The 16,789-nt window shown below is 25.8% G+C and overlaps 3 protein-coding genes across 7 annotated transcripts; all 3 read left to right on the plus strand.

Annotated features, from left to right (window-relative positions):
• Positions 1-2,090: 2,090 nt before the first annotated feature.
• On the plus strand, positions 2,091-6,137 carry LOC122529421 (death-associated inhibitor of apoptosis 1-like). Its single transcript, XM_043655557.1, has 3 exons — positions 2,091-2,239; positions 3,937-4,810; positions 4,895-6,137. The coding sequence occupies exons 2-3, from the start codon at positions 3,971-3,973 to the stop codon at positions 5,252-5,254; spliced, it is 1,200 nt and encodes a 399-aa protein (XP_043511492.1). The 5' UTR covers positions 2,091-2,239; positions 3,937-3,970; the 3' UTR covers positions 5,255-6,137.
• Positions 6,138-7,092: 955 nt separating this feature from the next.
• Positions 7,093-12,188, plus strand: LOC122529373 (protein Son). 5 transcript variants are annotated; one of them, XM_043655447.1, is made up of 14 exons: positions 7,093-7,705; positions 7,767-8,084; positions 8,689-9,364; positions 9,450-9,601; positions 9,665-9,810; positions 9,876-9,984; positions 10,043-10,197; positions 10,257-10,367; positions 10,436-10,549; positions 11,196-11,306; positions 11,486-11,714; positions 11,782-11,897; positions 11,968-12,110; positions 12,159-12,188. In XM_043655447.1, the coding sequence occupies exons 1-13, from the start codon at positions 7,348-7,350 to the stop codon at positions 12,100-12,102; spliced, it is 2,730 nt and encodes a 909-aa protein (XP_043511382.1). In that variant the 5' UTR covers positions 7,093-7,347; the 3' UTR covers positions 12,103-12,110; positions 12,159-12,188. The 5 variants fall into 5 exon arrangements, with proteins under 5 accessions (XP_043511382.1, XP_043511381.1, XP_043511385.1 ...); XM_043655446.1 differs by having other exon boundaries at positions 7,094-7,705; positions 11,968-12,163; XM_043655448.1 differs by having other exon boundaries at positions 7,120-7,669; positions 11,968-12,163.
• A 517-nt stretch (positions 12,189-12,705) lies between these two features.
• LOC122529402 (protein-serine O-palmitoleoyltransferase porcupine) lies at positions 12,706-15,217 on the plus strand. Its single transcript, XM_043655507.1, has 6 exons — positions 12,706-13,183; positions 13,277-13,469; positions 13,564-13,780; positions 13,857-13,963; positions 14,034-14,236; positions 14,342-15,217. Exons 1-6 carry the CDS (start codon positions 12,961-12,963, stop codon positions 14,782-14,784), a joined length of 1,386 nt encoding a protein of 461 aa, XP_043511442.1. The 5' UTR covers positions 12,706-12,960; the 3' UTR covers positions 14,785-15,217.
• Positions 15,218-16,789: the final 1,572 nt, after the last annotated feature.

Here is a 16,789-nt window from a genome sequence, read left to right on the forward strand (position 1 = left end):
TAATACAAAATTAGATTGCAATAAAAATTTTAAAGCATCTAGTAAGTATTAAATACATATTCTTTTACATAATTAAACATTTATATTTGAAAACTTTAATTTTTAGTTGACTTATAACGTGTTCATAAATTTGATTTTCTCAGATATTTATATCTTATACTATTATTATTTATATCACCAAAAATAAAATATTTTGTATAGACAAAATCAGATCAAATCTTTATCTAATTTAGATCTAATCTCAATTAGATCAGTACACTTTCAATTTAAAATTAAGATAAGCTATTTTGATTAGATTATACGATAATATAAATAATCCTTATAGTTGATACATCAATGTCATTACAACACTGATGTTGTGAAGTGTATAAATCTTTTGAAGGTAAGTACAAATTTTAACGTATATTTTTAAAACATGCAATTTCATTATAATTATATTTCATTATAATAATTTTACAATAAATACTATAATAAATCATTAAGTTATATTTTTATCTAATAAATTTATATTTTATATTTTTATATTTTGTAATATATTTATTTGAATATATCAAATTTAAAAATGTTAAAAATATCATAGAAATTATATTAGATATTTTACATACAATATTATAGTTTATGTAACTGTAATATAATATTCATACTTTTCTTGTAATTTAATATATTTTTTTATATATAATGACATTTTATAATGACATCTTCATTTTTGATTGACTCATTGTTAAAACACTGACTTAGCAAGCAACAGTTAAGATTATTCCAAGAACTGATTGCACTTCTTGAAATGTGTCGGAGATAAATAGAAAGAAATCATGAAATATTTTGCAAATGCATCAATTCTTTTCTCATGAACATATTCTTTTTATAACAGTACGTATATTCATTCATTAAATGATTTTTTACATCTTATTTTAAATTTGATCCTACTATATAAAAATTCTATTATGTGTATAGAAATAAGCAAAGTTATAGAAATGTTGAAATGCAAAAAGTTTAAGCTAATTATATTTTATTAAATTATTATTAATTAAAAAAAATTTCCAAAAATTGTATGAATTAATATACAATTAAAAACATACAAAGAGAAAATTTCCTTTTCTACGACTATTATTATTACATATTGCTTTGTTTAAATCAAATAGAACGAAGGTTAGAAGGTTTATGAAAAAAACGTCATTGCTATCTTTCAAGAATACATCAAAACATTTGAAAGATACTTTTTGTTTGGAACTTCTATTTTGTTTTCATATATATATATACTAAAATTAATTGCATGTATATTTAATCGTTTCATTTAATAGCTTGCGTGAATATATTTACACAAGTATATTTAATATAATAATAATAAAATTACAAAATATTGCATTAAATATATAATATATGTCGTGTAAACTACGTCTTCTTGTATCATGTTGCAAGATTGGATTACGAAGATATTGAGGTTCGATTTATGAGTCTCATTCTCTTATCGAAAAATATCAGTAATTCCATTCATCGAATATAAACTCAGCTTATTTATCGACAGATAAATCAATTGACTGATTGTTCTCAGAAGAACTCTTGCTTGTACACAACTAATTATATATATCGATTGACTTTTTGGAATTAGAGTTGTTTAATTGTTGGAATAAGATTAGATTGTTTGTCGGAAACAAAGTTGATTAGCCTACAGAAAAGAAAGAATGTAAAAAAGAATAGATGGAAGATAAATATCAAGTTACATTGTAGGAAGATTTATGTTAAGGAAAGTACAGTAGAAAGAGATTATTTGGGAGAAAATCCACTTGATATTAAAAATTAATCGTTATATGGTTGTATCCAGTACCGTCGTATAGAAAATTAAATATTGAAAAATGTCTTTATAAAGGTAGCTTAATATAAAAAAGTTGTGTACAATATAGAAATTACAGTATACAATGTAGAATAATTCTAAATTAATATGGAACTAAATATACTAAATATACTTAATATAAAGCATAAATGTAAACTACTGCTAAGAATCTGTTCATTTAAATTTCGCGCTAGATGGCTAATGGTAAACGTATTATCCGCCTCTCTGGATGTTTGTCGCGCATGCGTAGCATCGATGGTCAAATGCCTAGCTGGACGTGGGACGCAAGACGTAAAACTGCCACGTTCAGTGTCGGACAGACGCTTTGAATGAATGTTTGAATATTGTATGATAGTGTTATTTGTGAATTTGACAAATTGACGAAGCCAAACGTGACACCTAGCATTGGTACGTTATCTTTGTAATTCGTTTTTGCTTGGTAATATCGTACAAGTATGATATTTCTCGATAAAAGTTAAGCTAGGAACTTTTTCTTGCTTGTGCGAAAAAACATAGTGACTCTTAGTTAATGATTTACACACAAATTCGTAAAATTTATATAAATTATACAGCAATTTTATCTTTCCAGTAAATATTTCAAATATTAATAATATATGAATGCTACGAGTGTATAGCAATTCTCGAAAGGCAATTTTTAACTTTTATTGCAAAGAAATGATGAGTTATGTTTGTTGGGTCTATCTTTCTTGCATACCAACTTCCGTTGTATTCTCCCTTTCCTACTCTTGATTACACTGTTGCCAAACGTCACACAGTCAGACAGATGTGAAAGTTCAGACTAACTTTAAGATTTAATTCTGCGATATATATGTGCATATATATGTGTGTGTATCTTGTTTACGATTTATTTTATTTAATTTAGCAATATAATACAAGAAATTAATTAATTAATTTTTGAAGTTTTAATAATGTCAAATTTTATTAAATTTTTATGGCTTATCATTATCATTAAAAATTATATTATGTATCATTAAAAAATATATTTTGAAAAAAATTTGTTTTGGAGTTAAACGAATTAATAACAATTAACTGTGTTATACATGTATATATTTCTTTTAATTACATTTTTGTTGTACACACATTTCATTATATATTTCAATAATTTCAAAACTTTTGAATATAAACAAGATTGAAAAATATGCGCTCTGCAGATAAGAGAGAAATCTATTATAGATTTCCAATATATGCGTAACAAAAGGGTTTAACATGCTCTGTGTAAAGTAATAGTATCAAAATATTAAAAGAGTCAAAATCTTAATTTTTTTCTTTAGTCAGATTTAATAACTGATATATGATAGTACTTATTATATGCATTAGATAACATTCATTAGATTATTTCGGTTTCATGTAAAAGTTTCAAAGTGGCAAGATAGACAAAGTGATTAGATGCTTGTATTTTAGTAGTACGTTTTAGTGATACGATCAAATTTTCTAACATGAGATTATAGTATTAAAAAATGGGAAACATAAGTTGCTACGCCCTTGTCGATACATTTCATTCTCATGAGTATACAGTAGTGTAATGCAACAAGAGAAGTTAAAATACGAGCCATACAAGCGGCAACGCTGCACAGGGCGGTGAACAGAGCATGAGCCTGTGTAAACTCTAAGAATCGAGAGACAGAGACAGAGAGAGAGAGAGAGAGAGAGAGAGAGAGAGAGAGAGAGAGAGAGAGAGAGAGAGAGAGAGAGAGAGAGTCTCGGAAGTTCTCGTTTGTGCACGATACGTAGGCTGCGTCATTTCAACGTTATGCACTGAGAAAAAATTCATCATACTCCATCATTCACGATTATTAATGACATTTCAATCATCTAGCGAGTTTAGAATTCTTTCGCTTCTCTCGCTTCTTTTTGCTCAGATACAAGTGATATATTCCATACATATCCCATATGTTTTACAATTCCATTATATGTAATTGAAAATAAATTTTACTCGCTTTTATTAATAGAATGAAATTGCAATTATATATGCGAACTATGAAAATTGCAACTATAAAGAATAGGAAAAAAATAATTAGAAGTAGAGAATAAAGAAGTAAAGACACAATTAATATGTTATTTACTAGTTGCATTTTTTCCAATAGGTTTGAAGACACTTCTAACGATAACTCGAATAAGATGACTGATATTATTAAGCACAGGGATTTAGGAAATGATTCGAACTTTAAGCCCTCAGCAAATGCACATTTATCACCTCCAGTTGTTGTAACTACTAATATATACAATGATGAAGTAGATAGTATTGATTATCGTTTCGAAGCAGCTAGACTTCAAAGTTTTGAAAATTGGCCTGTACCATTCATTGAACCTGAAAAACTTGCAGCTGCAGGATTCTATTATACAGGTGATGATGATAAAGTGAAATGTTTTGAATGTCAGGTAGAAATAGGTCAATGGGTAGAAGGAGATATTCCCATGGTTGATCATCAGAGATGGTCTGCAAGATGCAGATTTATTCGCAAAATTAATTGTGGCAATGTACCAATCGGAGTAGATCCCAGTTCAGTTATACCACCAAGACCTAGAAGTAGGGATGTATGTGGTCCCTATGATCTTGAATATCGACCTACATCTGGTCCTGATAATCATAATTTTTCAACGGAATTACAACTACCAAGTACAGCTAAACTTGGCTGCTTAGGTATTGGAAGGACTAAGGGACCAGTGCATCCTCAATATGTTAGTTATGATGCTAGATTACGCACATTTGCATCATGGCCAAAATTTATGGCACAAACAAAGGAACAACTAGCAAGTGCAGGCTTTTTTTATACTGGGAGTGGTGATCAAACTTTATGTTATCACTGTGGAGGTGGTTTAAAAGATTGGGAACCAGATAATGAACCTTGGGAACAACATGCAAGATGGTTTTCTAAATGTTGTTATTTATTAATGGTTCAAGGGCAAGATTATGTAAATAAAATAACAGGCCAGCATGTATCTCCACCTTCTAAAGAAGTAAATACACAAATTTTATATTCTATGACATACTTATTACTAATAATTCCATTACATATTTATTTGTATTTATATTTATTTCAGGAAACAATGCAAATGAATTTACCTAGTTGTATTAAAAAAGTACAACCTACAAACGTAGAAAAGAAGGAGGAAACGGGAAGCAATTCAGAATCAAATTCTCAAGAAAATGATATTTCGAATATTGCCAACAATACAAAACCCATAAAAGAAAGTGTAGACAATGTATCAAATGTGAAAGCACAAAGTAGTAAATCCATGGATGATGCAAGGATGTGTAAAATTTGTTATAATGGAGAATTAGGGGTGGTATTTTTACCATGTGGACATATGGTTGCGTGTGTAAGATGTGCTCCTGGCATGACAACTTGTGCAGTATGCAGGGAACCTGTTACTATGACTGTACGAGCCTTTTTCTCATAGTATTCCAACAATCATAGATAAAAATACGTTGCATACATAAGTGATAGATTTATGATGATTCTGTACTTCGAATTTTATTTTTAATTATTTTTGCCAAACTGATTCAATATAAACGGCTTATTATATTCCATCCAACGAGTCAAGTCAATGCTAATAAACAAAACATGTAAAACATGTGATTTAGCTATTGACGAATTAATACTAGTCAATTGTTCAATTGATAACAGAATATCAATTTAGCAATTTATATCAGACTAAAAAAGCATTAATTATTTAGGATTTGCTTTGTAATTTTATTTATTGCGTTATTTATATTCATTTTTGCTGTATTCATTATCTTAAAGATATGATATAGCAACTAAAATAATATTATAATGTAGCATTAAAATAATCTTCAAAAAAGTGTAATTATAAATTCAGTTTCAATCGCCTAAATCATATGTATTTGTTTATAAATGACTGACTTAACCTGTTGGATAATTTGTACACGTAAATATGTCTTTCTCAACTAGCTACTTGATTAAAATCATATAAATATTAGACAACCATAAACTATCTTATTTCAGAGATTCCAGATTAAATATTTAATTTTACTTTCAAACAATCTAAATAAGGAAAAAATTCATATGGTCGTAATTAAAATCTCTAACTTTTTCTAACTATGGATGTTATGAACATCAATATATTAGTTTATAATGTACAAATACGAGCATCAATATATTACTTTATAATGTACAATACATCGCCCAATTCTCCATATCTATATTTAAAAAATTCATTCTTAACATATACGTATATTAGGATTAAAAAATATGTATCATATGCATTTGTAATAAGTATTTGGTGTAAGGTTTAGAAAATAATAAAGCAAAGTATAGTACAATACAATTTTGATTTTTGTAGTTTGTATATTTTCAATGATTAAAATATATTTATTAGTGGATTGAAAGTAGTTAAATGTAAAATACAAAATACAGAATCATTATAAGTATATTTTCTAGGTATACAAACTTTTGCCTACAACTGTATCATCCATTTCCATTACAATTTATGCGTTGACTAAAATGGGTAATTATGTAAACATGGAGTAATACGAAAATATTAGCTTGTATAAAAAAGATTTTGTTATTTAAAAATACAAATGCGAATGAAAAGTACAAACAGATTTTAATATTTCCAAAATTTTAATTATTATTGCTATTATTTATTTAAGTAAATTTATTTCACATGAAGTAAAAGTAATGCACTTATTTGTTTTTTCCGCAAAAATGATTAATTATATAAGTTACTAAATTTTATATAGTGTTATATTTTAAAATAATTTATACATCTTCATTATTAGTTTTCCACTTATTGCAATTCTTTTTTACATGTTTAATGCGTTGTCTTTTTTGTTTTAATTTTTTTAATATATTATATATATCTGTATGTATTGTAAAAATAATTAAAATTCTAAAAGTAGTTTTTTGTAAAATGTCGAAAATAGGATATAAATTTCATTGAAATATATATTAGATATAAAATTTTTTGTAGTAACCGTATATAATAAATGAATACACTATCTTTATTACCCTTAAATGACATTTGACAAATTTTTCCCATTAAATTCATTTAACATTATTGTATATAATATTGTATATTTTTAAATTTACAATTTATAGTTTAATGCATTATTCTTTATGTAATATTTTTATATGTATATATTACAATGTTTTTAATTCTTTAAAATGAAATTTAAATATATGTATATATATATATATATATGTGTGTGTGTGCCAGAGATATATATACACATATCTAAAGAGACCAATAAACAACTATAAAACATATAACTATGATATGAATGAAAAATAAAATAATTATATCATTCTTAGCATGATATATCCTTATTTATTTAATTGAAAATACATGAAATGTGTTTTAAACAATTTTAATTATCAAGATGACGTTGTGATTTTGATGTTAAAATGGCGACTACTGTGTGACGTATAGACGTGTGGACTCTCATTGATGTTAATACTTTAAATTAAATTATTAAAAATTTCAATATTTGTGCTCTTTGCAATTCATTACAATTAAAATTAATATCAGCGATGGGGGATCTATTTGATATCGCAAATCTAATTACAACTGTTGGTGTTGATAGAATAAAAATTAAGCCGGAACCTGGACTGCCAGAAAAATCTTCAAATGAAATTTTAACAGAGTTATTTAGCACATTCGATGCTGCTGAAGAAGAAATAGTATCGTCAGAAAATGTTGATCAACAAGTTTCAAACACAAATATTGAAATTGAAAAGCTTTCTAAATCTCAGTTCAAGAAAAAAAAGACCAAGAAAAAACATAAGCATAAAGATAAAAAACATAAAAGAAAATCAAAACGAAATTCCTCTGACAGTAACAGCGATCTTGAAAGTAATATTAAAATAATATTAATAACTAGAGAGATAGGTAAGTCTATATATATACATATATATTATAATTAAACATTATTTGTTTTTATAATAAATAGATATTAAAAAGAAAAGAAAACATAAAAAGAAAAAACGAAGACATGAAGATCATTCAAGTAAATCAACAGATTCAGATGAGCCCAAAACTAAAATTTCAAAACTTGATACATGCAACAATGTAAAAAAGAAAAATAACAAAGATAATGATTCGGAAAAAAAAGATATAGAGAAGTCAGAAAGTTTTGAGAAATTGGTAATTAAAAAAGATCCAGAATTGGAAAATGTGTTTAAAAAGGAACCTGATAGTCCTCAATTGCCACCTATTTCAAAGAAGGTTCAAGATGATTCTGAAGAACAATTAATATCTAAAGTTCTTGGTTTGTATTATTTATATCAAAAATGATTTTGAAATATAGTTTTGATTTAAATACATTTTTTCATGGAGCTTTAGTTTCTCTTGTGTCAATTTTACACAATATTTCAAAAAATATCTATACATATACATATGATATTTTTATATGACATTTTTAGTAACAAAATATATTACCAAAGCTGTGAATAATATTTACTTTCAAATTCTTTAACAGACAATACATTGCTTTTTAATTATTATTATTTATAATTATTATTACTATGATTATGGATTCAATGCAACATTTTTAAAGATGTGTATAGGCATTTATAGTTTTGTAAAAAATCCAAAAGATCATGTTAGACAAAACTAAAAAAAATATAAGATACAAAATTGATTCATGCATATATAAAAATTTCTGTGATTCTTATACACAATTAAATGTAGAAATTTCATTTATTGTCAATAAAAAAATCTGCAAATTTATCTATTCATTTTTTATTGTAGATATTAATTTTGTATCATTGTGTTAATTTGATATCAAGGGATAAGTAGAAAAATAATAACTAAATAATTATTATATGTATCAATATATATGTTATTATTGTAATATCTTTTTTTATACATAGAAAAATCAAAGCAAGGACATCAAGGGAAAATATTAATAAAAGATCTTAAAAATAGTGCAGTTTATAATGATACAGTTAGAGAAATAGAAAACAAAGAAAAGGAAAAGGCAGCTCGAATGGAAGATGGTGAATTATCTGATAGTAGTACAGATAATAAAACTCCAACATTAAGTCCTAGTCCAATTCGTTGTACTTCTTTGAGTCCAACTTTAGAGAAAGTGGAAAATAGAGTATTGAGTCCTATGAAAGGAGAAGTAACAGCTAGAAATGATTTAAGATTAGTTCTGAGGGAAAAAGAAAAAAAAAGATTAGGAGATGTGGATAAAAGGTTAGAAGGAATAGAAAAGTCGAAATTATATATGGATAATGAATACAAACAAAAAGCATATAATTATAACAATAAAATTACAATGAGCAAAGATAACAGAAATACTCATAATTGTCATTCTCAAGAGAAAAGAAGATCTGAATCTCGTTCACGTGTGAGTTCACATAGAAGTAGAAGCAAAGAAAGAGATAAACGAAGAGATAAAAGTCGAGATAGATACAACAAAAATCGAAATAGCGATCAACGAGAATCTTTGAAGTGTAAAGAACGACGAAGACACAGAAGTCGTAGTAATGATAGAAGCAGAGACAAATATGTACGTGGACGAAGCAGAAGTAGAGAACGAAAGTTAGTATCATTTTTTAAAATTGTATATATCAATATATTGATTTCTTAATACATATGTAATTTATTAATTTTTAAAACTTATAAGGGAACGGATAGAAATCGATAAAAAAAAATTGTTAGAAATAGCAAGAAGAAATGCAATAAATATGATTAAACAAGGAACATTACCATTGGTACAACAAGATAAAGCTATTGCTGCAATACAAGCTGGAGGGAAAACAGTAGATGAACTTACAGGTATATATTTTAATAAAAATAATCATCTTTTTAATAATGAATAAATTTATTTTTTCATTTTAGATTTTTGTAAATCATTATCAAAATCTGAAGCATTAGGAGAACTTTCAAGTATTTCTTCAGAAGAAGATGGAAGTGAATCTGAGAAAGGTTTTCATCATCCCTTTTTACTCAAAGGGCGACCTAATTCTATTATTATGAATATTAAGGTAAGTTTAATACATATAATATGTGTGTAAATGTTAATAAATTATTTATAAATATTACATTTTAGGATGCAAAGCAATTACCAACCAAAACATTCCAAGAAAAAACAATAGAATCATCAAATCAATTACGCTTACAATTTCCTGTATCAAGTGGACAACATCACAGAAAAAGCGGTAAAGTTTTAGTTATTATAATTAAACTAATTTCATTATTAAAAATTTCTTATTGTAGAAAATGAATGGATACCAGTTACTCCAAAAAAAACAGAAACAAAAAAACAGTTTATACCAGCTTCTGCTCCAACTGAATCTTTTGCTGTAACATCTTCAACTACATCTATATATCCAGTGCAATCAACAGTTTTTTCTCACTCAATTACAACAGAGGTACGGAAAATAGAAGACATTGTCATGTATTTGCATTCACATGTACATTATATTTTCAGCCAATAGATATTGGTTCAATAGTATCTCAAAGATTAGCAGCAATGAGAAAATTAAGGGAAAATCCAAATGATGTATGTGCTCAAAATGAAATGTATAGAGCACAGAATGAGGTATTGTTATATGCAATTCAAAACTGTATTATCATACATTTGTAATTTATCTATTACATATACGATAGATGAAGACTTGGGCTGAAAGTAAACAAATACCAGGTCAATTTACTGGCAGTACAGGAGCCAAAGTACTTTCACCTGCAGAGCTCACTTCAGGTTATCAAGCCTGGGCTCGTAAGGTAACAGTATTATGTATTTACCGAATAATTTATCTTATTTGTCTCTTTATATTTATTTAATTTTAAATTATAGAAAATTGTTTTAAGCAACTATGATAAGAATATTTAATCTAATTAAATATATATTTGTAACCAAATTAGTAATTAGGATTGATAAAATGATGAATCTGAGATATTAGTGAGACGTTACATAATATAATTTTATATTTTCTTTTTCTCTTTCTTTTTTTTCTTTCTTTCTTTGTTAACAATACATTACCTGATACTGATATTGCCTGTAACAAGTTTTCAGGTACAGATCTCTATCAAGATCAACGCTATACTCTGGTATATAGCAGATCTGATAAGAACTGTAATGTAGGCACAGACTATTTCTTATATAGAAGTAGATTCTGTGCCTGCATGGACACAGGAGCGCCATTATTTTATACATTTTTGTGTTGCATAATTAAGCTATATAATTGATATAATTATACTTTATACTCAGTAACTAAGAAAACTTAGTAATTAAATTACAGAAGTATTTAAGAATATTGATTACATGAAATTCATTTATATAATGGGCTCTTGTGAGATTATTGCTAATTATCATCAGCTTCCTATCACAGGACTTCATCTGCAGTTAGTGTATCTTATGTTTATAAAGCTGGGATATTTAGCATTAGTCTGCATCCACCTGAGGGTTTGTTACAGGCACATAGCTACATCAGAGAAGAAACAACTTCAGCGGCGTGATGTCGAATTTATGATTTTTTTGGTAAGTATTTTCACCCCAAAAGTATTAGAACTTTATACAATCAATTAATATGTTAAGATTACATATAGAATAACCAAATTATTTTATTAATTTTAATCATATGTTTCTCTCATTTTTAACTTTTAATTTAAAGTTAACACTATCAAATTCATTATATCTTAATTTAACAAACTATTTAGGACCAATTAGTATCAGCACAGCCTGTTTCGGGTGGGATGGGTATGGCTTTACTTCAGAAGATGGGTTGGCGACCAGGGGAGGGTTTGGGAAAAAATAAAGAAGGTACTCTTGAGCCCTTGCAGCTTGAAGTAAAATTGGACAAACGGGGTCTAGTTTCCGAGCAAGATATCGGACAAAAAGTAGGAAAAGCGACGAAACCATTAATACCAGCAATTAAAACGTTGGAAGGTATGTTATAATAAAAATTTATATAATTAACAATTTAGTGTAATATGAATAATTCAATATTTTACAGGAAAACATCCTGTATCATTATTGGGTGAATATTGTTCAAAACGAAAACTTGGCGCACCAGTTTATGAATTATGTTTTGAATGTGGACCAGATCACAGAAAAAATTTCCTATTTAAAGTATGTAGTTCATATTTCTTTCTCTAAAATATATAATATATACGTATTATATACGATACTGTATCTTTAGGTAAAAGTAAATGGAATTGAATATAAACCAAGTGTTGTGAGTCCAAATAAAAAACAAGCTAAAGCAGAAGCAGCACAAATTTGCTTACAAACTTTAGGATTGTTACCTGAGCCTAATTCTAATCCAAAATCTTGAAATTAAAATGGAAGATTACTTCCATTAAAAATATTATCCCTTCAAAAAAAATGAAGGAAAAGGAAAAAATTGTAACACAATGTACAAAATTGTATATTTAAGAAAAATAAGTTATTTTGTTCATTTCATTGTATATAATACTGTTCAACATTTCATTTTTATTATTAAAATATTAAATATTTAAATATTGTTAGTTTAAATGTAAACATCAATGAATATAAGGTAAATGAAACAAATAAAACATGAATGTCATTTTAGTTGCGCTTATTTATTTATTTTTTAATAAATGAAAAGAAAAATGTGAATATGCTCAATGTTAACAATAAATTAAATTCGATTTTGTATCTCGAGCTTCAAAATGCTGATCTAAAAGGAATTAGTGTTTTTCATGCATATTATTACTTTAAAACTAATTTGAAATATATTATATTTTTTAATTTCAACAAGAAGTCATTCGATCTATTAAGAGTTTCCAAATTTTTCTCTATATGTGTTTTTTTATAAGTCAAATCAAATATAAAAAGGAAGTTGGGAGATTAATAACAAAGATACAATCATAAAATTTCATAAATTAATCTCATTAATAAGTTGTTTTTGAGAATCAAATCATGGGCACTGAAACGCTAGAATTTTGCAAATTTTTATTTCCAAAGAAACTGATTAATGCGGTATATATATATTATTATACCGAATATTTAATACTGTAACACAAAAATGGTAAAGGGGTTAGATGACTCGCAATATGTGAGCCACGAAAAAGCGTCGAACGTAAGATCTATTCTATCCTTAGTTAATGATAGAACGTTGACATCACGTTTGACATGATAGCGAAAGACCGGCAATTTAATTTCGATTGTGATGGACAAACTAGAGGTTCCAGTTTTTTACGACGACGAACCCGATTTTATGGAACACGATTATTTACAAGATGTGGAATATGAATACGAATATGAAGATGTGGAAAAAGAAACATTATTTGAATTATATCAGTATTGTCTTCGACCTACTATTTACGATACAGTATTATATCTACTGCCACTATTTATTTCTACCATAATATTTAGATTGTGTGCATATTCTCGTAAGATATATTTTTATAAATAAATCTGTGAATATAATAAAAAAACAATATGTATATAAAATTGAACAACCGATATTTAATTTAATGTTACAGAACATATATCGCATAAAACTTTTCATATATTGTCAATATTGATTGGTATATGTAACATTTATCGTTATGTAGCAGAATGTTTATACACGTTACTAATACTTTGTACGATTTCATATGTCACTTTACATATACCCAAGAGATATTGTAAATATGTGGGTATATTTTTACCTTCACTTTTTGTTATAACATACTGGTAAGTTGCACAGCTATTAATTCTTTCAAATGCTAAAAATATATATTTAAATATAATTAATTATATAGTTTTATCTATAAATTTTGTCTTTCAGTGAATTTTCTATGCCATCTATCATATGGCATAAAGTACGGGGCGTAGTAATGACTGTAGCAATGAAAACAATTAGTGTAGGAATAGATAAATCTGATATAAACGATCTACCTAATATTTATGCCTATATGGGATATATGTTTTGTAGCGTCACTTGCTTATTTGGTCCTTGGATATCATTTAAGGATTATATATCAATACGTCATGTAGCTAATCAGGTATGTACAATTGTTATTATTACATATTATACATTTATTACAAATGGAATTAAATCCCAACATTTCTTAATTTAAGGATAAGTGGTGGATATTATATATTATTCAGTATGCATTATTATCCTTTCTTTTTTTGTCTATCTCGAATTGTTGGGCACAATGGATAATCAACGACACTTCATGGAAGTCAGTGAATATAATTATATATCTTATCTATTATAATATGATAAATATTAATTTGGTTTTATATTTTTAGATGGTTATTAGCTTATAAGGATGCATTATCTTTTAGAATGTCTCATTACTTCATTTCATACATTGCATCCAGTTTATTATTACTAGGAGGATTTCCATTTGCATTAAGCACTATAGTAAAACCATTACAAATAGAATTGCCACATTCACTTGTACATGTTGTTATTTGTTGGAACGTGCCAATGCATTTTTGGCTCAAAACATGTACGTATGAACATCTGAACGATTTATGTATAAGATTTTATCATTAATAGTTTCCAAAATATCTTTATTTAATTATAATTTATGTATCTTTATTTAAATTTTTAGATATATTTCGTCCCAGTATTAAATATTTGGGAAAATTTGGAGCTGTAACAATGACATACTTAACAAGTGCTCTTTTACATGGATTAAATTTTCAATTAGCAGCAGTTTTGCTTAGTCTTGGATTTTATACCTATATAGAATTTCAACTCAGATCTCTGCTTGCTAATATTTTTGATGCATGTATTGCATCAAAGAAATGTATTAAAGCTAAATGTACACATACATATAATACTGACAATTCATGGTGGGTGTTTTTAACAAATGTGATGTTTTCTGGATTGTCAATTTTTCATTTAGCTTATTTAGGCCTTATGTTTGATACATCTGAATTACAAGAAACAGGGTATAGTTATATTCATACTATTGAAAAATGGTCACAACTTGGATTTGCTAGCCATTGGGTAGTCTTTGCTACATATTGCATATATTTTTTGATGAGATAGTACTAATATAAATGTACAAATGAAACATTTATTTTTTTAATGTATTTAAAACATATCATTTAATTAAATTTAAATATAAATGTTATTTTTTATATCAATTATAATACTTAATATAAATCAAAAAGCATTTAATAAATTTTTATAAAAATTATTTAAGTAAAAATACAAAAGTACATAAATAGACTTACAACTTACATGGAATAAACGGGATATGATTTGATAAAAAAATAGATAAAATACATAGTCTTTATTAAGTATATAACATATTATAAAATGTATTTGCATGTAAGTGTACATAAAGCATATTAAACAATTAGTATATAATAACACTAAAAATTTTATGCATTTATTAAATAACATATCATTGGCGTATACTATGTTATTAAAATGATACATATTAAAGTTGAGCATAATCATATATAATAGCGAAAAAAAATATTTTTTCGATCAAAGCGCAATAATATTGCATTTTATTGTTAATAATGCAACATACAGTAAAGAATATTATGTTTGTAATATTACGACATAATATATTATAAATTAAATTGGAAACATTAGAAGAAAAATATTTTCGAATAAACTGTATTCCGTTTTATAATAAAATGTATGAAATAATTTTTCTACGATACATATGCGTATTTAAGGCAAAAATTGAAATTGTGTTTATACATACCTATCTTCTTTTTTCTTCATTTTTTTTCTTACGTAATATACATATATATTAAGAGAACATTTTTTATAAACTAAATATAATATATAAATATATATCTTTGATATATAATAAATAAAATAAATATACTATTTCTATAATATATAAATATATGTATAATTGTGTGTATATATATATATATATACACTATCAATAAATAAAATAAAAATTAAGTAAAATTTCATTAAAAACTGACACATATATAAAACTTCTCTATAAAAGTATATATATATACACTTCACTATTATAAGAGTATATTTTACGTTTTTTAATAATCATGATACATACATAATTCTACATTCAACTTTACTTTGTAATTAAAAATTACACACGAAAATATTGTACATAAAAGATATTCACAATTTTTAATAATGAATCAATTTCTTTTTTTCTAAAATAATTATGTTTATAATCTATTTGATAAATAGATAAAAAAATTTACTTTCTTTTAAATCTTAGATATTAATAACGTATAACATGTTACTTTACATTATTAAAATATCTTTTCATTATGTATCAATGATATTCTTTCAAGAAATGCATCAATTTATTAAAATATTTATCAATTTTTGTTGTATATACACATTATATGTATATATACATAAGTTATGTATATAATTATATTTTCTTAAAAGATATCTAGAGTGATTAAATCTTTCGTACTTTCAACATATTACACATTAGTACCAATATATTTATTAATTTAAATATATATCCAATTAATAATAAAAAAAAAAATCAACACAGATCATATTATGCATTATCATTCATAATCATACATGAATACATTCCCTCGCACGAGTACATTTCAGTTATTGTTCTATAATCAACCTAATGATAAAATTCACGCAATTTTCTTTGCACGTTTAAAATTTTAAGTATATTGTGACATCTTCATAATATTTTTAAACATATTTTCTCAAAATATAATTTTATCAAAGGATGATTTTCAGATGTACAGTAAAATTATATAGCAAAAGTGTACAAATAGTATTTAGCAAAAAAATTTAAATTAAAAAAAGACTATTAAGAAGTATAAAAATGATTCAAAAAATATCGATCAAGCTAGATATTTTGTTTTATAAATGCTGTTACAATTAAGAACATTCAAAAGCAAACTTTTATCTAAAAAAACGAAGCGTGAAAAAATGTAAACACTAATAACAGCAACAATTTATCACCTTATTTTTACGATTATATTTAACAGCATTTTGAATATTAAGCTTACATTCTCTATTTACACTCTATATAATGCTACAAAACGAAAGTTAATGAATATAACTGCATCTTTAAATT

This window comes from Frieseomelitta varia, unplaced genomic scaffold, assembly GCF_011392965.1.
Source record: "Frieseomelitta varia isolate USP_RPSP 00005682 unplaced genomic scaffold, Fvar_1.2 scaffold_285, whole genome shotgun sequence".
In the NCBI taxonomy this organism is placed as follows: domain Eukaryota; kingdom Metazoa; phylum Arthropoda; class Insecta; order Hymenoptera; family Apidae; genus Frieseomelitta; species Frieseomelitta varia.